Raw genomic sequence first — 24,194 nt, forward strand, 5'->3', positions numbered from 1 at the left:
GATCACTGGCAAGTCATAATCCTACCTGAGTTATCACCTGAAGTGAATTCAAGTCAAGAAAGTAAACATTTAATTAATATTCACTTGCCTTTGGTTCAAGGACGGTCTTAGAAATAAGCTTTCTTTTAATTAAAAATAAAAGTAACCCAGAAAGCTGAAATAAGATCTGAGGAACACTCAGTGTGGGTCAGCTAGTCAGCATAAGAAAGAGTTGGCAGTACCCAGGTGAAACTGCTCCAGGGTGTGACTGTAACACCATTCTGTTCATGAAAAGATTTGAAAAATAGATTTTCTGGACAGAACTGAGCCTAAAATCTCCACTACCAAGCTGAAGAGCCAAAAATTAAACCTGGTACAAAGGTACCCAGTGGTTCTGAAAATAGCTTGCTGCCTTTATATACTGCAAATATATCAAGCCTTTGGCTTGAGACTTGTACCAACGGACAAACATGTATTGAGCATTATGCTCAACAGTGCTCTGGAGGACACTAGCGCACATAAGATATAATTCTAAACCTCAAGGAACTTAACATCAAGTTTAAAAAAACAAGACGGATATTAATGGGAAAACAAAAGCAAAATACCAACTACGATTGAAGGATTGGCATGGTAAGAGCAATAGAAGTGGTATAACCTTGGTCCGGAGGCTAAAGCAGAGGGGAGAGCCTACAAAGGGATGCTCAGCGAAGGCCAGTTTCCTAAGAGGTGAGGCACCCAGGGGGCTGGCAGATCTGGAAAAGCAGAGGAAGAGAGGTCCTAAACTAGTCTAGGGGAAGCCTGGTCTTGAAGGACAGCTAGGAACCTTTCCCAGGAGTGAAGGAGGAGGAAGAGTGTGTGGAGGAGAAGGGGAATGAGCACTGCGGCATGGAGAGGTAAGGCCTGCTGGGACAATGGAGAAGGCGGAGGGAAAAGCTCCTCTAGTGACAGGAGGTTGGACTGTGGAAGACCCTGAATTAGGTAAGCTAATGAATTTAAAACTTATTTCTCAAGTACTGGAAAGCCACCTGAAATTCTGACAAACGAGTAACATGATGAACTGTATTTGGGTCTATCCTAAACATTTTCACATAAGTCTATCCTCCTGCCCACACAAAAGAATTAAAAAGAGAATTTTTCTAAACAATGTTCCAAAAAGTTTAAGAACCAGCATATTTTCATAGATATTTAAATAAAGTCATATCACTGTGGCTAAGTTTTATATCATTCAGTAAATCACATATCCCTGAGGAAATGCAGCAACCATGCAAGGTGCATTTTAAGCAGCACTGAAAAATGACTTTTGAAAGGCAAACCCAGCCCTAACTACACCTCCCCCAACCTGATGAGGGTCTTTATTTTGCTTTAAGCATTACAGATTTCCTATGTACCATGAAAGAAGAGCTGTTAGTCATCAATATGGATGGTGTGTGTGTTAACAGGGTGCTTTGTTCAGAAAATTTAATTATAGGTTTCAGCCTCGGATGAATGTAAAATAAAAAACACTGGAGGGGACTTTCTCTCTGCTGATTGGCCAGCTGTGTAGTATCATGGACTTTCCTCTCAAACTTGTCTCTGAGCGCATCACTTGGAGAAGCAGTGATGTGGGGGGCATGGCTGACCGAGTTTACACCCACTTGCTTCTCTGGCCAGATTGGGGCTGCCTTGTACCACTCAACTTCCAACAGAGATTCTGCAATCAAAAGCCTCAAGATGCACTAATGTAATTTTGGCAGTTTCATAGTTTTTAGAGGCTTCTGCCTCAACAAAGGCAACGTGACTGCACTTGCTTGCGCTGGCTCCAGGCCATCCCAGGGCTTTACCACCTTTGACCCCCAAAGCTGTGTAGAGGGAACACTGAGTATAAAGCCAGGCTTTCATCTATCTTCAAGTTTATGAAATGATTTTACTCTGGCAAGTGATTATCTGGGGAAGACTGCTGAACCAAAGGTCTTTGGAGCTGCATTTTATACCTTTATTATCATAGAGATGTGAGCATTTATAAACTATAAACAAGGAACCAAATAAATAGCAATAATATCAGCTAAAGACACTGGATTTTGAAAGTTTTCTGAGTAACAACAAAGCAAGGAGAAAACTCTGGTTAATAAAAGACCTGCTTTCTAAACCTTACTCGTAGGACATATTCAGGCACTCTTCAACAGAAAATAGAAGACTCATGTCAGTGTCACAGAAAGGAAAGTTGCTGACCAGGAAATGTCCATAAAATCAATATGAAAATATAAAGAGAATTTCCCCATACTAGTAGGGGGAACAACGCCAAGTGCCTGAAAATCTCTAAATCCTCTCCAAAAGCACTATAAGTGATGGTAAAATTTGTAGTTTTAAAAAAAAAAAGTAGGGGAAGCTTTTTCATTTCAAAGTAAAGTAAAAGTCAGTTAATTGAAAGATGAAAAAAACTAAACTCAATAGATCATTTTGGAAACAAGACCAAAGGACTTTGGTTTCTCTTAATTTCTTCCATTCTTCCATTCACTGAGCCCTTTTACTATTAGAGGTTCTATGTTGGGCATTGCGGGGGATACAAAGGGGAATTTAGCTTTCTGTTCTCTTCAGTTATGGGGAGAAAATCCAAATCAAAATCCTAAAACACACAACCACAAAAACCTGCCTTAGCCATGAAAAGGCATTTCCAGTTCAAAACGCACACAATGATTATTTGGACAGAGACATGTGGTAAACATTTCCTAGGGAAGGAGCAAAGGAAAAAAGGTCAAAGGTAGAAGTCAACTGAGAAGAACTGCAACGTCTCAGCAATTTACAAAGTTAAAGGATAGCAACAGTTTGAAGGGTGGAGATACGTACACCACCTCCATTCATTATAAACTGAGATTTAAGAGAGAATCTCTTCCTTCTCTGGGGTGAATACCACAACATCTGTTCTCTTGTCATAACAGCAACTAAGTTAATTTAAGAAAATATTCTCTCTCTCTTTTTAATGCTGTTGGTGCATAATTACATTTCTCCTGAGCCTTGGTTTCCTTAAGACGTGTTTATTCTGCACATCTGCTCTCCCCATACCTGATTACACAAAGGTATCATAAATAGCAAACCAACAGGTATAAAGAGACCAGCCCTCAAAACAGATCAAAGCAAACAGCCCGTGGAGTCCTTTGGAAATCTTGGCTGGCAGCTCTTGTAAATAAAAGTGCTTCTAAAGCAGAAAGCATTCAACTACCGTATTTATATAGGGCGTGATTGACAGGTCAGTTATTAACTTCATAAAAACACAGGCAATGTTAACTAGCAAGAATGTTTGTTCTAGCTGTTCTATCTGAAGGAAAATGAAATCCAAGATAGAATGGCTTGCTCTCTGTTTCTTTTAAGTATTTATTTTAGAACCATGCAGTATAAAAGAATGTTTTTTCAAGTCAGTGAACTTAAGCTATTTTGCTTACTGTTCTGGAATTTAAGTATGTTGTTATAATTCTTTAGAAAACAAATGTTACATTTACTAAAGGCAAATTCCAATGGTGTGCCATGATCTTTTCAACCTCTCGAAAAATTTTTATTCTTTTGAATTACTAAAATTTTTAAAAATTACATTAATGTAACTAAAGTATATCAAATTGGAGACTCCAAGAACAGCAAGGTTCCTGTCCACTGCTCTGGAAGAAGGCATGTGTTCCTTGAATTGCTTATGGTAGCAAGTTTAAAATTTGCAAAAGGAGATAAGTATAAACTGGCCCGCATTTATTAATATTATTTTGAGGGCTTTTCTTCACTAGTAATACATTCTATTATGTATGATCATTTACTTCAATTTACAATGTCGTATATTTTATTTTTAAAATTGTATCAAAAAATAACATCAGTTGTATGCAGATTTATGGTCAGGAAATGCTCAAAATCCACTTTTGCATGCAATGGTTTCATCCTTGAGGCTTAATATGGTTAGGTAGCACTAACCACTATCCCAGTGGAAAATACAAAAGTGTCAGCCTATGTTTCTCTAACTTGAAGAGCAACTTCTATAATAGTAGCTTTCAGCAACTTTATGGCAAAGAAATATAAAAATATTGCATTTAGCCAATCTATAATCTTATTATTTTTTAAAATAATTTTTTAAAAACAGAGAAGTAGAAAGAAAAGGTAGAATGAAAAATATTTTTTTGAATGAATCAGCTAATACTTTTTAAGACTAAAATTATATAAAGTTGGCATTTCCCAGCCAAATAAATGTTTATGAAGTCGACCATATGTCTATGTGCATATTTGTTTATACATATTTAATACCCTGAGGCCTCAGAGTTTTTCCCTATAAACATAAGTTTTGTTAAATGCCTCTTGAATTAAATTAAAAAGGCTATTTGTTAATCAAAATGTTTCACTCTTAGCAAAGACTGTTATCATATGAGCTGAATACTAAACACAGGAGCAAACCAAAAATCCCCCGAAAATTCATCCTATTCATCAGTACATTTAACGTACCACACTCCTGCCTCCTCCAGCATTCCTACAAGCAACAGTCTTTCAAGAAGACAGAATTCTCATGAAATAAATACTCAGCCTTAGAACATGCCTGGCCTCCTCTACATCCACCCCTCCCCCACAGGACAATATTTTCAAACTAGAATATTTGTTTTGACAGACTTCTGCTTGCTTAATTCTTTGGCAAAGTATTTCTTGTGCACCCCAAGCCAGTAATGAACATTTTGCCAGAAATATGCAACTTTTGGCACGACAAGAATAGGGAAGAAAAAAAAAGTAAACCCTGCCAGCAGAGACTTCTAGAACTGAAGATAAAAGCAGGCACACTGAATGAACAGAATCCTTTCCCTAAACATATTATAATTTCCTCGTTTTCCCTGCTTCTCACTATCATGAGGAAAACCTTCATTTGGCAGTTTCACATACCTTCTCTACACTATATAAAGCAATGGGAAACTATTCCCTAAATCTTGGTTTCTAATTAAGGAACTACTTATCCAAATGAAAAATGTAGGTTAGCTAATCCTACTCAGAGAGTAAATCTCCAAAACAATTTCTTAATAATAGTTTATCAGGAAAATTAAAATCCACTGAACTTGTTTAATCCAGTGGAATACTTCTCTTTCATTATTTCTCCAGTTACATTTAAGGACCTAACACTCAAAAACTTAACAATGCAAGATGGCTCCACCTTCCCCTACTGAGTTCAGAGGGTTGGGCAGGATATCACACAGCTCTCTCCTCAGAGAGCTTAGGGTGTGGGTGAAGTGCCTCTTTCTACAACTACACAGATTCTTGGGAGAAGGAATAACCCACAAAGTAAATTTCCTGCATGGGTGGAGTCAGGTACTTTCCAAAAAAACAAAACAAAACAAACTACTCATGGATCTTGAAAGGGGAGCACCAGGGAACAGACAAGCATGTCTCAAAAGAATATCAGATTATTGACATATTCAATCTCTTCCTCCATGTGTCACTTAAACAGTGATGCCCTCAGGAATCTTCACCACCTGGGTTATCCCATTCACTCTCCTGGCATAAAATATCACCTATACACAGATGCCTCCTTCATGGCCCAGAACTCACTCCTATGTTCCAGACCCAGTATATTAAACTGCTTGCTGGTATGGTCCATTGGATGTCCTTCAGGCATCTCGAAACACAAGCACAAAACTGAACTTGGAATCCCTCCCCAATCTCTTTCTCCTCCTAAATCTTCACTCAATCACTGAGCCACACCGGCCAGGCACACCTATTGTCTTAATATCTCTAATTAATAAGCCCCTCTATCCTACTTGCCCACCCCATTTCTGACCTGAACTCCCTTCTCCCCACCCAGTCCATCCAGTTTCCCAAAGTGTGCTCTTTAAAACATAATTCTTCGTAACATACACCATAAAAAAAGGCCTTCATGATTCAATATTTTAAATGAGCAACCACTGGAGAGTCACAGAACATATCAGTGTATTACATCTTCAAGACATCCTACATTGAAGAAACATGTTCACACCAATCTTTCACCACCATCATCTGTCCTCCTGGCTCCCTCTTCCCCTACTGTTTTTCTTCACTTGGCTAACCTGTACTCATCCTTCACGCTCAGGCCCAGACTCTTATAGGAAGTTTCCTCTGACAGTAGATTCTCATCCCTACTCCATGCTTCCAGATTGCCCCTCGTATGCCTCCATCCAGAACACTCAATATTAATGGTGTGTCATTTGCAGAATGTCTACACTGCTTGATTGTGGGCCCCATGAAGGCAAAGACTTAGATTTATTTATCTCCCAATGCCCTGCACATTATCTGGCTCATAGCAGTGGGTTTACCACACTGCTGAGTAAATGAATGATCATAATAGCTAAATGTACAGATTTTTACTCTGTGCCAAACACTCTTCTAATCTTCTTGCATGTATTAACTCAACTTAATCTACTCCCAAGCCCTATCAGGTAAATGGTAGTATTTTCCCCATGTAATATGAGGCAACTGAGGCAGAAAGAATGAAAGTGTCATTATTCTTCCAATATGGTCTTATTTTCTTATCTCCAACAGGATAAACATGAGTAATTTTGCTCTACTTAGGAAAGTGGATGTGACTGAAATCTATCTGGCAGAATTTTTAGAACTACTGCATATTACAGAACAAAAAGCTTTAGTATAATGGGAAAATAACTGGATTAGGAGTCATATCTGAATTTGAACACCAGCTCTGCTTCATATTAGATATAAGACATGTAGCAAACTAACAATCTAAATTCCAAGTGTGTTATTTAGAATGAGGGCAATAATACTTATCCTATGCACATTCCACCCAGGATTACAAGAGGTAAGCATATGAAGATCCTTCACAGCTTTTATATTCTAAAGTTGGGTATACTGATGCTACTATTATCATGAACAATATAATGGAATGTCTGACTCCCCACATAGCAAATACTTTAAGTCAATTACGGTATATCTCCAGTTTTATTTCCTTTGTGGATAAACTAGTCTAAATAATTGGAAATTTTTCAACTCTACATAGAGATTTCTACTGAAAGTTAAAAAACATTCTACTAAATTGAACCAGTTAAACTCCATCTGCTTTAGGGCTCACAATATAAACTAGAAAATAAGAAAAACCATTGAGTATTAATTTAAAAAAGTGACTAACTTATCTGTACAGTAGAGACTATCTACACTCTCCTGTCACTAAAGGAATCTTATATAATACAGCCAGTGCTCTCAGCCCCACAAACTATGAACAGCTCAGTAGATAAATCTCAGTAAGCCTCCACATCAAACAGACTGGAAGAAATCAAAAGACCGCTGAGCTAAGCCAGACCAGGCTGATATTTTGGTTTATTGGTTAACTGTTATGCTTGGAAAGGCATAAAGCTTAATTGCCAGGCTTGAGGTGTACGTCAAAAATGCCTGACTTAAGTAGAAATTCTGATCATAGCATCTGTCACTAGTTAAAATACATGGAGATCTTTATCCAGGATATTTTTTGTTGTTTATATTTTCAATAAATGAAAACAACGCAGTCACATGGTGACTAAATATGAATCACTGTTTCAGCTTTTTGAGACAGTTTGGAAATCCCAGGTGTAAATTAGGGAGTAACACTGTTGTTAATCCAAATCATGTGAACATTAAAAAGGGGGAAATCTGGTTTAGTTTATGACTTCTTGTGGTATTAACCAAAGGTTTCTCACAAATACTAATGAATACAACACTTTGAAACACTATATGGAAAAGTAAAATCTGGTGGGGTTATTTGGATATTTTTACCATTTTCTCCTGAATAACTAACTCCATTTGGCTGAACAAGCAACAAAACTAAACATTTTATAAAGGCCCTAGGATAAGGTAATTTCTCCGAGTAAAATCCAGTAAAGATTTTAGTGAAAAATGAAAAATGAGGTTCTCATCTCTGCTTTGCCCTCGTTTTCACTGCTACTCAACTATACTCATCCAATCAGTGCTTTTTTTAGGACAAGAAACAAACTTAAAACACAATCCTCCCCTTAAAAACTTGGAATTCATTTGAGATTACATAACTAATTCACAAGAAGCAATACCAACACAGAATGAGATAGTCCACATCATCTAGGGTACCTCAGGAAGAGTCCTAAGGAAGGGGACAACAATGAGTGCTGGAGGACCAGTTTATCCGTTCAATTAATTTAAAAACAATTTTCACTAAAGGAAAGCTTCCTATATACCAAGTTTCACTGCACCAGGCCCTTTATAAGCATTATCACATTTACTCCTCACAACTCTGAGGCAGAGCCTATCCCCAACTTATGATGATGCTGAAATAAAGAAACTGAGGCTCAAGGGACTAAATAACTTGCCCAAAGTCAGAGCCAGAAGTAAAATCTAGATTTGCTCAACGGAACATATATTTTCTTAGCAACATCAACATATTGTTTCTTTCCTTCCCATGTAAGGCACAACATTTATAAGGCACAGGGGGTAAAAACGGGGCCTCAGACAGAGGCCCTGCTCTCAAGGAGCACAGACAGGTCAGGAAAACTTCCTAGAGGAGAAAAGATTCAAGCTGGACTCAAAAGACTGGAAAAATCAACATAGTGTAAGTAGAAGAGAAGGGACAAGCATTTCAGGAGCAGAAAAGGCATGAACAAAAGCAACATAAAGAAAAATTCTAACATATTCAAAAGAAAAGTAGGGAAATTAGCTTGATTAGCGTATATGTATTTGTTGGTAGTTGGTAGAAGTTTAATAAATATTTGTGGGTTTGAATAATAGAAGATAAGGTTGAAAAAGGTGGGTCCAAATTATATAGGGCCTTGAAAGCTAACCTGAAAAAAATACAATTAACCAACAAATAATGTGGGCAAATGTTCAACCTTACTAGTAATAAAAGCAATATAAATTGAAACAACATGGCAATGTTCCCTCTCACATTCTCTTAAACTTACATTAAAAAATAATAATACCCATTAATAGGATGATTATACATGCTGGTAAATTTGTAAATTGATATCTTCTTATTAAAGAGAAGCATGGCTATGGCTATCAGTTTTGTGGAATGCTTATATTCTTCAACCCAGTATTTCCATTTCTGATAATTAATCCAAAAAACATGGGCAAAGCTAAAATACATGAGGATATTCTCTACACCCCTTTTTATAATGTGGAAACGATAGATGGAATGTAAATGCTCAATGGTAGGCAGTTGTTTAAAACAAAACAAACAAAAAAGGAAAAGACCAATTAAAGGGGTATAGACTTTAGACCATAGGCAACAGAGAGCTATTGAAAATTCCTGAGCAGGAAGGTCACATGGGAAGACTTTTTCAAGATGATCAATTTATCAAAAAATCTGACAATCTATATATATAAAAGCCAAGTGACCAGAACAACTGAACAACCGAACGACCAGTCACTATGACGCACACTGCGGTGGCCAACCAGCCTGATCGGGGCCCCGATTATCCCCCCACAACCTCCCATGGCCCCTCCCCCAGCCGGCCCCAACCCTGGTCGGCCCCCACCCACCCCAATAAGGGGTGGGGCTGGCCAACCTCCCGAATCCCCTCCCCTCCCCCCACCGGCCCGGCCTGATCAGCCCCCATTGGAGAGGACTGGCCGGACCCCTCCTGTGCACAAATTTGTGCACCGGGCCTCTAGTATACAAATATAATCTGAAGACTAGTTGTACCCTGTTACCAATAAATTACATGTAGGAAAATATATCTGCAAGCAATAACCCTGCATATTAAAATACTTTGTAAATAAAGTTACTCACATCATTATTAATAATTTTTTAAAATCTAGGAGAAAAACTAAATATTTACTAGTAAGAGAATTACTATGTCAACTATGATAGGTCCTTTATAAGGAATGTTATTTTAAAATGCTAGGATGATATTACATACAAAACCTTGAAGAATCATTAAATTTCAATTTAATGGTGGGTGGCAGGGGCAGGAAGAGATTTCTAGAGAAAGAAAACTCCACAGAAGATGCCATGAATCCCATGGAATTCAATTCTCATGGGTTAGCCAACCAGTTTGGCAGTGCATAGCAGCACAGTTTTGAAGGCAGTCAGAGCTGAAAACAGGAAGGATAAAGAAAAGCAAGTATTTAAAAATGCTGTGTCCATCTGTGGAAAGGCCACAACTTATTCATGATCACATGGCAATTGACATACATTTTTCCAAAGACATAAATATTATAAATGGTGGGACTTAGCCCACAAATATCTATTTACCTCCCCAATGACACATTATACATTTACAATGATAAAAAATCAAAACCTATGTTATTGCAATATTAGTAACTATTCAAAACAAGAGAACATCATTGAAAGAAAAAATCTCTTTTATTTCCCTAAAATGTTGAAGCTTCAGGAAAAGTTGGCTAATCCTATATAATAAAAGGCTAATAGGCAAATTGTCCCCTCAACCGGGAGTTCGACTGGGAGTTCGACCAGGGGGTGAGGCCAGCCAGCCAACTGCCCGCGGCCTCTTCCCCAAGCCGGCCCAGCCTGATTGGCCCAGATAGGGGCCAGCTGGCCAGACACCATCTGTGCACAAATTCATGCACCGGGCCTCTAGAAAAAGAATAAAGGAGACAGACATTGACTTATGGTGTGTTTTTGAGGGAAACTGGGCATTCACCACTTTTAGAGGCCAGCGATACTTTTTATTAGTACACGGGATTTTATTTCCAAATACAAGTGGAGAAAGGGAGGTACACTGCTCTAAGGTTTATTAGTCAGGATCTGAATCATTTATTGCCATACAGATAGAACAAAACAAGGTAGCAAGGTAAAGAAATGGTCAGGTGAGATTTCCCTGCCTAAATGGCAAAAGCACTGGGATGTGGAGGAAGGGGTTTAAAGAGGATGTGTGCTTGAAGAGTGTGGCCAAGAGCTTTGCTAGAGCTGCAAGTGTGCAGTGGCATGAAGTGAAGGGATGCGAGTAGTGGCACACAAGCTTTCCACAAGGGAGAGGAAAGGAGTAAGCAACTTAGGGCATTCCACCTTGCATTACAGTTGAGCTCAAGTCTTAACTTGACTGTTTTTCAAATATTTAGACCATATTTTACAAATGTTTGTACTCCGCCTCAGAGCTCAGAACCTCAAATCAAGTAAGTGTATTTGTTGAATGAATGATGAAGGGGGGAAAATGTTGGATCACCTAAACAAGGCCACCGCTTTTCGAAAATGGAACCAGTGGCCTGAGGGTATTGATTGAAGGGGAACAAGTGAATTAAGGGTGGAAGTACGTAATTGACCATTTATATGTATCTAAATCAGTTGTTCATAAATTGAGTGATCACAGAGATAAATGCAAGAATGATAAAGATGTGCTAAGAGCAATGGATGGCTGCAGAATATGCTTATAGAGCAGAAAATTCTAGACCTCAAAGATTTTAGCAGCTGGATCAGACTTACTGATCCTTGTCATACATAGCTAGTCTGACCACATCTTCTGTCCAGACCAGCGGGTTTGCCCTAACCCAGACAGCCTTATGTTCTACTATAGAGGCAGTTTGTACAGAACAGAATGGTAACAGTTTGGAGGAGAGAAAAAGAAGATAGAAACTTGGCAGAGAAAGAAAGAGATTAATTTGAGTTCAGAGGCCAAAAAGTCACATCAAAATGCTCAATTTAAATGGAATAGAGATTTTTGTTTCATAAATCAAAATAATTAAGTGCCAATTCCACTAAATTTAGAAAGGTCATTTGACTTCCAACCATTTGGACTTACAATAACAAAATCCAATGTTATAATTTGTGTGTGAATCAGAGTTTATAATAAAAAACTATGTGAACATTTTGTTAGCTTGCCAGAGATTAGCTATGAACCAGGGAGACATTTCATATTGCATAGTAGCAGTCTCTGACTTAGAAATTGATTATATCTTATTCACAATCCCTATTTTAATGCTCCACAAAGCTTCCCCCACCCCCTGCCCCCATTTGAAGACATATACTTTGTTATTGAATGCAATTTTTACAATGCAAACTTGCATACAGGAATGAATTATACAAACCAAATATCCAGATACTTGTATGTCTTCATATCTTTTTAAAAATTACATGAAGAAATTGAATAAAAAAGGAAAAAATACTTTCCCATTAAGTTAAAATACTACATATATTACTTATCTTCCTTTTAAGCTATTATTCTTAATGAAAACATTTTCAAAGTTCTTGAAATAGCCTAGGAAAATGTAGCAGCAGACATCATTAGTCACCTATTACAAATTAATTCCCCCATCTCATCCTTCCCTTTAACAGTATTTGACTTTAGTTGGGTATTCACCCCTCTCTGATTATGCTTCAGGGAGGGGTAGCACCAACCCCAGACCCAAATGGAGAATCCTGATTAGTCCAAGATAGTATTTCTTCTTTATTCAGAACTTGGTAGATCCATTTCCCTCATCAGGGATAAGTTGAGGCATGCTAAGGGGTTCACTCTAGCCAAAAAGATGTGAAGGAAAGTAGGGTGTGGAGTTAAAAGCAGGGAAACATATACAGGAGGTGCTGCTATTACTCTTAAAAAGAAATGGAGATGCATAAGGCCACTGGAAATTATGCTTTGACTCTGTTGCATCTAGATGTGATGGCTGGAACTGCAGCCATTTTGTAACCATGAGGAAAGCTTGCTTGGGGCCAATGCCACCAAATCAAGGAGGGCACAGTACAAAAATGAAAAGAACCTGGTTTTTTATAATGTCATCAACTTAATATGAATCAATTCCCCATAAAACTTGTAGGTTATATGTAAAATAATTACTTTTCCTTATTGTTTAAAATTTGATTTGGGTCTTCTGTTACTTGTAGCCAAAAGCATCCTGCTACAAGTCTGAATTATTTCAAGCCTCCATTTATTTTTATTATTTTTTAAATATATTTTTATTGAATACAGAGAGGAAGAGGGAGAGAGAGATAGAAACATCAATGATGTGAGAGAATCATTGACTGGCTGCCTCCTGCATGCCCCCCATTGGGGATTGAGCCCGCAACCCAGGCATGTGCCCTTGACCAGAATAGAACCTGGGACCCTTCAGTCTGCAGGCTGACGCTCTATCTACTGAGCTAAACCAGCTAGGGCTCAAGCCTCTGTTTAAATACTAACCTATAGAGCCCTTATTTGGGAGATGAGGGACAGTTAAGTACGCTGCTTAAGTTACTAACAACTCTTACATATAGTTCAAAGGTGCCGAACTCAGCTATACTAGTGGATCCTAAAGCCTTACCTATATTTCAAAGCTGGTTACTATTCCATTGCCCTCTTCCTATCTGCCCTCCCAACACACACACACACACACACACACACACACACACACACACACACACACATCATAGTCTAATGGGTTTGGTACTGACCTTACTGATCAGTTCATCAACAATGTTGTAGGGCCTATTTCCCCCATCTCAATAATCAAAGCTTTGGGAATAAGGATATTATCTTCTTCTAACACGGGGTGGGGAATGCCCAGCCCGCAGGCCATATAAGGCTGGCAAAACAATTTGATCTGGCCATGCCAAGGCATTATGGGTGAGTTAATTAAATGTTTGACCAAGTATAACAGGCTAATTTTTAAGTTGAATATTTTGTATGGCCCATGAGTGATGCTATAAATACCCAAGTGGCCCTTGGCAGAAAAAAAGTTCCGCAACCCTGTTAACAAAATGGTAGGAGATTCAAATGTAGAATATAAAGTGCATTCTCCTAAAGAGGCACTTTAAATATCCTAAAACCTAAAATAAAATTTTCATTGATTCAAATTTATTGACTACCTTCCAGATATGTGTGTGTGTGTGCATGCGCACGTGCAAGGATGGTCTTTGATGATGTCATCAACTTAATATGAATCAATGCCCCTATAAATTTTTCTCTGACAACTTAGGATAATTTACAGTCTATTTAACTTCAAGTAGAACTAAGCCTTTCTGTTGCTGCCAATATATATCTGAAATGAATATTTTCCCTTCTCACAGATGGTGCTGCTCCTAAGGATTGGAAACATGCCTCTCACATGCCTTAATCAGTACCCCCCAAGCTACATCTGATGGAACAAAAGATGGTAATAGATGTTCTTTAAGAAAATTTTCCATGGTCAAATAATTTGGGGAAATACTGCATGATATTGAGCATTTGTCACACTCTTGAAGAATCACAAAACACACTATCTAGCATATTATATGTTTTCAGAAGTTCTGTCATAAAGAATTTCTAATTCAGTATTTCTGAAACTTACTTGAGTGTATTTTTCACTAAATATCTTTTAATATTGAGAAAACTAGTAATCCTTAAAACATAAGTCATTCCCCTTTAGTATAGCCACTAATCAATTCAGAAGTTAACAAAAATAAATAAATGCTGAAATATTTGCACCAACCTGGAACCAAGCTGTAACAATCTACAGAGTACAAGTTATTCATAAGTAAGTCTCTTCCAGGGTCTTACATCACATCCTCCAATCTCACCAGCCAGGGCCACAGAATGCAATCACTTCTCAAAAGATTCCTAAAACAATGCTTTTATCATGGACTACTCCAATACAAAAACTTCTAATCTATCCTTAATGTCATGTAAACTCCAAACTAGCTTCCTTGGTATGTCTGATATAGTCTCTGAACCTATTTCAGCTCTTACATAGAGTAGGTAGTTAATGAATCCTTGTTCTAGGAAGAACATGAATGAATTAATGTTTTCATAATGTCCTCTCTGTCTAGTCTAGTTTATCTTCTGACTTTCTCAGACATGTAAAATGTGTGTTCCAATCTCTGTATCTGTGTTCATGCTATATAATCTCAGATGCAACACCCTACTCTCTACCTATCCAAATCCTGCCCGTCCTTTCAAGTCCAGACTAAGTCCTGATTCTGCGTGGAACCTGAACTCATCCTCCTCTAACCCCGTATTCCCAAACAGTACTAAAGAGTTTGGTGCTCATGTTTTCTTAAACTGGTTCACATGTTGTTATTATCTCTCAATAAGTGATAAACTCCTTCAAATCCAAGACCATGTCATAACTACTTTTGTACATATTAGAATGCCAAGGTACATAAGTATTCGATGAAAAATCTCATTGATTATATTTTATAAAAAAAAATTTGGTGTGTAACAATAGTTGGAAATTCCTGTAATTTCTAAACTATACATTACTAAAATCAATAGTTATAAGGACCAAGTTCTGCATAAAGAAGAAATACTATCCAAGTTCTGAAGAAACTGTTTCCTCTGGATTTAATCTCTCTGACTTCATTTTCTCATTTGGAAAGTAGCTCTGTGGTATTTCTCTACAGGTATTGAATGAGCAACAAATACAGCCTGTAAACCCCCTGATAAATGAAGACTATCTCACAGTCCTGGAAGCAATCCTGACGTCTTCAATTATGTAATCCTAGTATTACATTATATTAGTCTGGTTCGTATAAAATGTAAGCTACAAAAATACCAAAGCTGAGAAAAAATATTTACTCATGCTTTTACTAAGATGCAGAAAGAGGATACATGCACTGCCAAAATTCCATAGAACATGCTCAAACTAAAGCAACAATGCCTTAGTTATTAAAGAAGGCAATGGCCTGAAGCAGTACTTAGAAACAAAGAATACTTGGTTCATGCAAGAGTCAATATTTAAGGACACAATGACTAATTCCTACTTCAAGTTCATGAACATATTTTTTTAAGAGATTCTTTTTGGTTAAAATTTTTATTTGTGGTTTTCCTACCTGCGATCCATGAAACTAAGAATGAACTTGAAACATGAAACTCTCCAGTAGGCCAAAGTGTCAGCATAGACTTAACTCATATATTGAACCTCTTAACAGGGGTTACACAAGACTTGTGCTTTACTTCTTAGTCTCCAAAAATTCTCAATTATCTACTCTTCCTAAAGAACCAGATTGAAGATTCTATCAACAACTATGGTAAATGATTGAATGACATCTCCAGATCATATCAAAACACTGGGCTCTTAACTTAATTTTAAATTATTTGAATCCAAACTAGTATTATTGTTGCTAATAGAAACTGCATTTATAAATAATCAGCTAATTAAAAAAATGTGCTAGTTGAGCCTACTGTAAGATAAAGGAACTGTTAATTAAATTTATTTCCAGCACTAGCTGTGTGACTTCAATCACTCAATGTTTCTGCACCTCAATTTTCACATCTGCAAAATGGAATGGGATTAGATGGCTTCTTAGAGTCTCTCAAACATAAAACTAGTAATCATAGTTATTATCATTTTTATTAAAGATATGAATGAAAAATATAAGCAAAGAATTGGGAACACATTAGGTTAACCCTGGAAGACACTATGCCATTGACAAGGATTATCACCAAACTCCAAAATCCTCTCCCGATAGCACCAAACTACCATCAACTACAAGAATTTTACAGAGGTCAATGTCTTACTGGCCACACCAATATCCCCTCCACCCATATCCTATTGGAGTAATTTAATTCATCCCTTACATGCCAAGCAAAAAACGAAGATTTCTACCTTCCTGGCTTTCTAGTATGGCATTAGAAACCTGGTGACTGGCTCCTCCCACACATTTTCTTTGCTCCTCAGACAAAGAACCTCAAGGAGGAAGAGAACATTCTTAGGACAAAATGCACCATCCACAGAAAGGGTGTTCTTCAAAACAAACTCATCCACTGGTCCCCTTCCTCCTAAAATCAACCTGCCATGTGGGAGATGGGAGATTTTTGATCCACAGTGAAACTTTAGGTGAAATGGCTCATTTCCCACAGAACTGGACAATGTAAAAATCTAAAGCCAGACTCTAAAAAGATGACTCACTGCTCAGGAGGGGCTGTGAGTGCTGTGTGCAAATCGCAGGTACTCTGCAGATGAAACTGGATTTATGTTCTAGTTCTGCCACTTTCTGGCTGTATGACCTCGGGCAAATAACTCAATCTCATACCTGAGTTTACCTCTGTAAAATGAGGATGACTATCCACTCCATAGGGCTGTGATGAGGCTAAATTAGACACCCATAATGGGTCTGGCATGTGCCAAGCACACAAAGAGGCACTAAGGATATGCTACCCCCTTCACAATTTCTCCCTTTCTTCTGTATAAGGGGAACAGAGCTCCAACATAGCAGATAACTGTCATATTCTTCATTAGACTGTCCATTTCCCTAGGGCTGAGAGCATGTCTAATTCATCTTTGGATCCCAGTGCCCAGCAGAGGGCTTGGCCCAGAGTAAAAACTTAATTAATGCTTGTTAAATGGAAAAAATGAGAATCCTTTAGGTCTGAGGATGTTAAGATTATCCTGGCCACAGTCAAAGAAAATTCTGATTTTCAGTTTGGCCAAATAGGCACTTGCTACAAACTACTATGTAGTTCAAAGCAAAAAAACAAACAAACAAAAAAAAACTACTCTGAACTCTAATAATTACATTCTCTAAAATACAGAAACCCAATTGCCCTATAGCTCTCAATTTTAGTTTTGAGAAACCAATTCTTCCCTAAACAATGGTGTGGGTAACCACAAAAATTTGTGGAATCTCTCTCTTCCTTGAAAACATGAAGAACAGAAGAGAAGCCAGTCTGTCTGGATATTGCTTCAAAATCTGTCTATAAACAGGGGTTGGACTAGCCCTGGCTGGGTGGTTCAGTTGGTTGGATAGTCGTCGTCCCGTATACCAAAAGGTTGTGGGTTCGATCCCTGGTTGGGGTATGTTTGAGAGACAACCAAAGATGTTTCTCTCTCCCTTCCTCTCTCTAAAATCAAGAAACATGCCCTTAGGTGAAGATAAAAAAACAACAAAACAGAGGTTGAACTAGATTAGATGCCCCTCAGAGGATCCTTCCATACCTATACCACTAAGATAGTAAGAGAAGTAACTAAAATAACTGTCATTTACACTAAAAAAATAAAACAAATACAATTTAACATCTCCTAAAATAGTCATTAGAAATAATTTTACTTGTACTTAGTGATGCTTTTACAAACATTCTAAGCTATTAATTTAAATATAAGCTCTCTCTAGCAAGATAAATAGACATTGTACTTAATACAGAAAATTATTATTCTTTTGTTCCTCTTTTTTAACCTACATGTTTCCATGTACCCCCAAATCTTCTTATTCCAAACATTATGAGAACATTATTTCCTCCCAATGCTCCCTCAACATTCCTGTTAATGAATTTATAATACATCCATTACTCACAGCACATTGTACAGCTTTTATATGTTTTCTTCTATTTGTACCTTTTTTTGTTAAATAACAATTTTTGTTTCCCTGGCTGAAATATAAGCTCCTTGAGCAAGTTCCAAGTTTTATATTTCTCATGTACTCCTTTATCGTGCCAATATTGAATTCACAACACAATCTTACAAATTCATATTGGCTGATGGATTGATTTAAAATGAAGAGAGAAGGCAAAAGCTATAGAACACTCGCACTAAGCTCCTGTATGAAGCTTTGGCAAAGTCTAAAAGCTTTCAGACTGCTACTTATTGATATTTGTCATTAACCTAGGACTAGAATAGTTGAAGGTAAATACACACAGGGACAAAAGGGAAGACCTGGAATTAAAGATCACATTGCCCTGGAAGGAATGAGGATCTATCAAGGTGAGCCCACTCACCGCAGATGGAGGCTACTGGGGAAAGCCCAGCACACTCCCAGATCACAGAACTGTGCAAGTTCAATTCTACATAGTCTTGATTAATCATTGCTCAGGCCAAGTCAGTCAGGTGATAATAAAGAGAAAGGAATGGAGCTTTAGAAAATTAAAATGTAATAACATCATTTAAAACAAACCTGTACAATGTAGGTTTTCTCATTCTTCATAATCCAAAGCACACATGTAGAATAAGACCAATGCGCTCTAGAGTTCAGTCATTCTGTGTACACTCAGCATACTTAAAGACGGGGACGCAGAATCCCTCCCTGCTCCTTTCTTTATATAGGAAAAGGGAACTTCTTGTCCCTACAACGAGGCAGCTACTGTTCTAGGCACTGGGAAAACAGCATTTTACCAAACTAGCAAGTCTAGTAACAATTACATAGAGCCTCAACTATTTTACAGAAGTAAGAACCATCAAGGATAGTCCAAATCTCTTAGAGGAAAAAAAAAATCAAGGCCCACTGATTATCATGGCTATATGGCAAAAAAGGCAGGAGTAAAAACAAGAATTCTTATCTCTTCTCTAGTAATGAGATTTACTTATTCATTAAGCAAGTATTCCTGTATGCCTATTATTTGCCAGACAATACCCTAGGCACCAGGTATACAGAAATGTATAAGATGCTGACCTTAATCTCAGAAAGCAGTATAACTGTAAGACAATGAAATGAGTACAATAACAGAAGTGGTAATGGGGGGAGGGGAGGGAGAGCAAGTTATATCTCTAGTTGCATAGGGCTTCCAATATTTTAAAAGAAAATGAGTTGTTAATAATTTATTTTATTCTCACCACAGCCCTATGAGTACAGAGCACAGATCTTATTACTTGGGTTATATAGATGGAGAAACTGAAGTCCAAAGCGGATAAGGGAGTCTATTAAGGTCATTTCCAGCGGCAGCAAAATGCCTAGAAACCAAGTGTGTTTACTCCTAGAGATTTTTTTTTTCACTAGATAGGAAAGGCAGATGTTCTTTTTATGTCCAGTCCCCTGCTGGCCAACAGCACACATTTGTAAGACTGTGTGCAGAGCAATCTGTGGCTGTGAAAGTAGACTTAACTGTCTGTGAGGTCTCATCAGCCGAGTTAGTCATTCGATGGTTAAGTAACCAACCAACAGGACATCATTATTACTAGCATTCTTAAAGTGCCCATTATACATACACACAAAAGATGGAAAAGGTTCTGCCCCTCAGGGAGTTAATACTGTAGGGAACAGGCATATAAACACTTCAACAAAAAGTGACATAATTAAACAAACTACAACTAGAAGAACCATTACAAATAATAGCAAATTTAAGACACTAAAGGTTTTGCAGAGCAAATCTAGAAGGTGCTGCCAAAAATATACTCTTTAAGGATTAAACAGAACAGAATCCTTGCATACATAATAGTGTATACCAATCGTTAGTTTATTGAACTAAAGGCTCTTACCAAAAATGTTCATTATATTTAAAAAATTAACTTCTTAATTCCATTTCACTTTTGAACTTTACTCAAAGCAAGTATATGAATATTTCATTTCCCTCTTTCTAGGAAAGTTATCTATTTGGTAACCATTCCTAGTTAAGAGCAATGAATTTATAATAGAGGTTCCCATCAGCATGCTTCAGCAAAAATATCAAAACGGTGTGGTTTCACTACTCTATTCTTCCACCCATTTTCAGATACAACTGAAATGAAATGAACGTGATCATTTTCTCTTGTACAGAGTCAAATTTATTTACACAACCAAGAATCACTCACATCATAAAAGGGGAAAACGAATTTTTTCACTTTCAAGTTGTTTTAAACATTAATTTCACTTGTTTAATAACTCAGATCGTATTTTATTTATACTACTATCATGGCCTTATAATATGACCAAACTGTTTTAAACGTTTTGGAATTTTGTAGATTAACAAAATAAACAAAGCTAAGTAAAGAGAAACAAATATTAGTGATTTCAAACTACTGACAGAAAGAATTTCTCTAGGAACCAGCTAAATAGTAAAAATTATAATCATTCTTTAAAAAAAATAGTATCATTATTTTAAAAACACAACTTGGTTAAAAAATATCTCTGGTATTTGCTGAATATACTCAGGGAATTCATACTTATAGCCAGTTGCCTTCCTTTTGAATATTTAGTGAATTTTATAGGGTGACTAGAGGCCCGGTGCACAAAATTTGTGCATGGGGGAGGGGGGTCCCCTCAGCCCAGCCTGCACCCTCTCCAATCCAGGACCCCTCAGGGAATGTCCCTGCTGGTTTAGGCCCGATCTCCGGCTTAAACTGGCAGTCGGACATCCCACTCACAATCCTGGATCACTGGCTCCTAATCGCTCACCTGCCTGCCTGCCTGGTCACCCCTAACTGCCCCCTGCTCTTGCTGGCCTGGTCGCCCCTTGTTGCCTCTGCGTGCTGGCCTGATCACCCCTAACTGCACCCCCTGCAGGCATGGTCACCCCTAACTGCCCCACACTGTTGGCCAGGTCACCTCCAACTGCCCTCCTCTGCCGGCCTGGTTGCCCCTAACTGCGCCCCCCCTCCGCTGGCCTGGTCGCCCCTCACTGGCCCCCTGCCCCCGCTGGCCTGGTTGCCCCCAACAGCCCACCCCGCCCCCGCCAGCCTGTTCGCCTCTTACTGCCACTCCTGCCGACCTGGTTGCCCTTCATGCTGCGCCCCCATGCAGCCTGCTGTTCAGTCATTTGGTCGTCTCTCACTAACCCCCGCTGCTGGCCTGGTCTTAGGCAGCTATCTTGTGAGGGTGTGAGGGTCAATTTGCATATTACCTCTTTATTATATAGGATAAGTAATAATTTAAATAGCAATTCAAAACTAACAGTAGGTTTCAACAGAATTACCAATAGTGCATCATAAAATTATTTTATGATATGTTCTAATTCCTAAGACTTAGTTCCATCACAAGAAAATATGTTTTAATAAACAAAAGCTTAAACCCTAAATTAAAGTATGATAATCAACATTTTTAGGTAGGAGAGAAATAGGGCTTGATTTATTTCTAGATCAAGAGAAAGAACACAGGACCAAATTGGATCCTGAATGAAGAAAGTAAATATGCAGCAACAGCGACATCTAGTGTTAACAACTGCAAGCCACTACTACCACTAACCTAAATGCTAAAGAAACCACTATTCAAAGTTTCTCCTCTTTAAAAACCAACAAACAGAACTTGTGCACCGTACCTAAAAGTTACCCTTCATCAAAAGTATTTCAATATATTTCCTTCCAGACGTTTAAAACCTTAAGAAAAAAAACATCTCGGAGGGTTAAGATAACATGAAAGTCCTGAAAGTGAAAAGCATTATTTATTCTGTGTAGCCAATATCTGTAACTGCTCCTCTTGGTTACAGAGTTTAATGCAGTTAATCTGGGACATGTTACTGATGACTGTATCATAAACATTTAAACTTCCAGCTATAAAAGCAAGATATTGCACAAGCTAGTACTCAATGACACATCAAGAAAAAGCAATTTAGGACATTTCAGGAATAACTTAAGATGCAAAGAAATAAAATAAAAAACTTTAGCTGTTGCACTGAGAAAAGTTCTACATTTCAGTCCCTGCTACCTTGCTATATTTTCATTGCTTTAAAAGATCTACTTATTAAAAAGTAGATATTTTTGCCCAAGGTCTTAGAAATTGGCAGCATAGGTTAATTTACTATAGTATTTTCATAGTTTTATACTCTAGATGATTCTATAAAAGTAAGCAAAATTCTAAAAATTATTTTTGGCCTGGAAATATTTTTTTAAAAGTAAAGTTAGCATTAGACAGAGCTTACGTATTTTTTTTGAAAAGTTCATCCTTTCCCCTTTTAACTCCAAATATTCTTGTGATCAAGGTACTGAAGAGAAGTGTGGATGAATTTCTCACCTAATGTAAAAAGAAATACACAATAAGCGTTAAGAAAGATTCATGGCATGAAACCAACACTTTCAAAGACATTCAAAATCATTCCTCCATTGGCTAGTGCAGGGCTAAAGAAAATATGGTTTATGTTCATAAAAATAAGACAATTTAAAAAAAAACTTTACAGTAAATAACTCAATGACTTCATCTTAAACTGAACTCTATAATCCAACTACTTGCACACACATAGCTCTTTCTGATACTTATATTACTAACAATTGTTTTCATTATTTATTTTTATTTGTATCACCACATAACACTTCTTTAAAGAAGCAATTCATTTTCCATATCCTTTCTGTAATCATTTACCATAAGAGAATATTTTTAAGGCCTAACTAAAAGAATCCACATTAGTGCTTGCTTAGGCAGCAATATACTAAAACTGGAATGATACAGAGAAGGTTAGCATGGCCCTTGCACAAGAATGACACACAAATTCGTGAAGCATTCCATATTAAAAAAAAAAAAAAAAAAAAAAAAGCCGAGACCAGTTTGGCTCAGTGGATAGAGCGTCGGCCTGCGGACTCAAGGATCCCGGGTTCGATTCCGGTCAAGGGCATGTGCCTTGGTTGCGGGCACATCCCCAGTAGGAGGTGTGCAAGAGGCAGCTGATCGATGTTTCTCTCTCATCGATGTTTCTAACTCTCTATCCCTCTCTCTTCCTCTCTGTAAAAAATCAATAAAATATATTTAAATAAAAAAGAATCCACATTACTAATATGGCCAAGATAATATTTAACATCCAAAATTTTGTTTACTAACACCACAATGCCAGTAACCTAATAGTTATTTTAACTATAAAATTATCTGAGACAACTAGTTAATAAAAACAGGAGAAAAGAACTATCATTAATAAATATGAATTTCTTCAAAATGATAATAGAGCATTATCTATTTCCAAACCAATGTATCAAAATGCTTTGCTATGTCATAAAAATATTTTGAGTGATTGGGCTTCTTCAATTACCTTGCCAAATCAGAGAAGAGATGTACAAATATATAGTGACTTTACTACCATGTGTGTATACCAGCACCACAGAGAATATTCAAAATTAGAAGACACAAACTTACTGTCAACACAGAACTTATATTCTAATAAGATAGGTGTCTCAACCATATGGCACGTTTCAAGAGCAATATAAGAAGAAAGGTAATTAAAAGTAACAATGTGAGATTTAGAAAATAGCTTATGAAACTCCCTCAGTCAGGGTCACAAACTCAAGTGCTATGAGAAGCAGCAAAGGACTTGGTCTAATGAAGTCACTAGTCAGCTTCCGCTGAGTTGTTGCCATGAGGGAATGTAAGCCCAGTGTTGCTCGATTATTTTCTTTTTCAAGAGAAGCCAGAAACCCCAATTTTTATGTGAAATCTCACTATTTTGAAATGTTGGCAACAAATTAAAGGGGGGAAAAACCATCGTGGAAGCCAAATAAAACACAGTTGCAGACTAGATTTGACCAATCAGCCACCGGTTTGCAACCTCTCCTCTAGAAGCTCAAGAGTGACTCAATTCATGCCAGGTAACTCTAGAAGTGGACTACATATATATTGGCACAATTCATACCAAAATTACAATGAAACCCTAAAACTGAATGAATTCACTTGTGTCCATTCAATAGTCAACAAACATTAATGAAGTCCCTACTATGTGTCCTGCCTAATATCCCCAAACAACAAACCAATCTGTCCTGTTAACTCTATCAACATCGCCTCTGTCCCAGCT

At 37.5% G+C, this 24,194-nt stretch overlaps 1 protein-coding gene across 2 annotated transcripts in view; it reads right to left on the bottom strand.

Moving 5' to 3' along the window:
- The window catches only part of THADA (THADA armadillo repeat containing), a 295,937-nt gene that overhangs the window by 192,659 nt on the left and 79,084 nt on the right, over positions 1-24,194 (bottom strand). For both annotated transcript variants that reach the window (XM_079792262.1, XM_079792261.1), the window contains exon 26: positions 22,344-22,435. In XM_079792262.1, coding sequence (XP_079648388.1) covers positions 22,344-22,435 — 92 coding nt within the window. The remainder of the gene's footprint in view (positions 1-22,343; positions 22,436-24,194) is intronic.

Source organism: Cnephaeus nilssonii (genome assembly GCF_951640355.1).
Source record: "Cnephaeus nilssonii genome assembly, chromosome: 15".
Classification (NCBI taxonomy): domain Eukaryota; kingdom Metazoa; phylum Chordata; class Mammalia; order Chiroptera; family Vespertilionidae; genus Cnephaeus; species Cnephaeus nilssonii.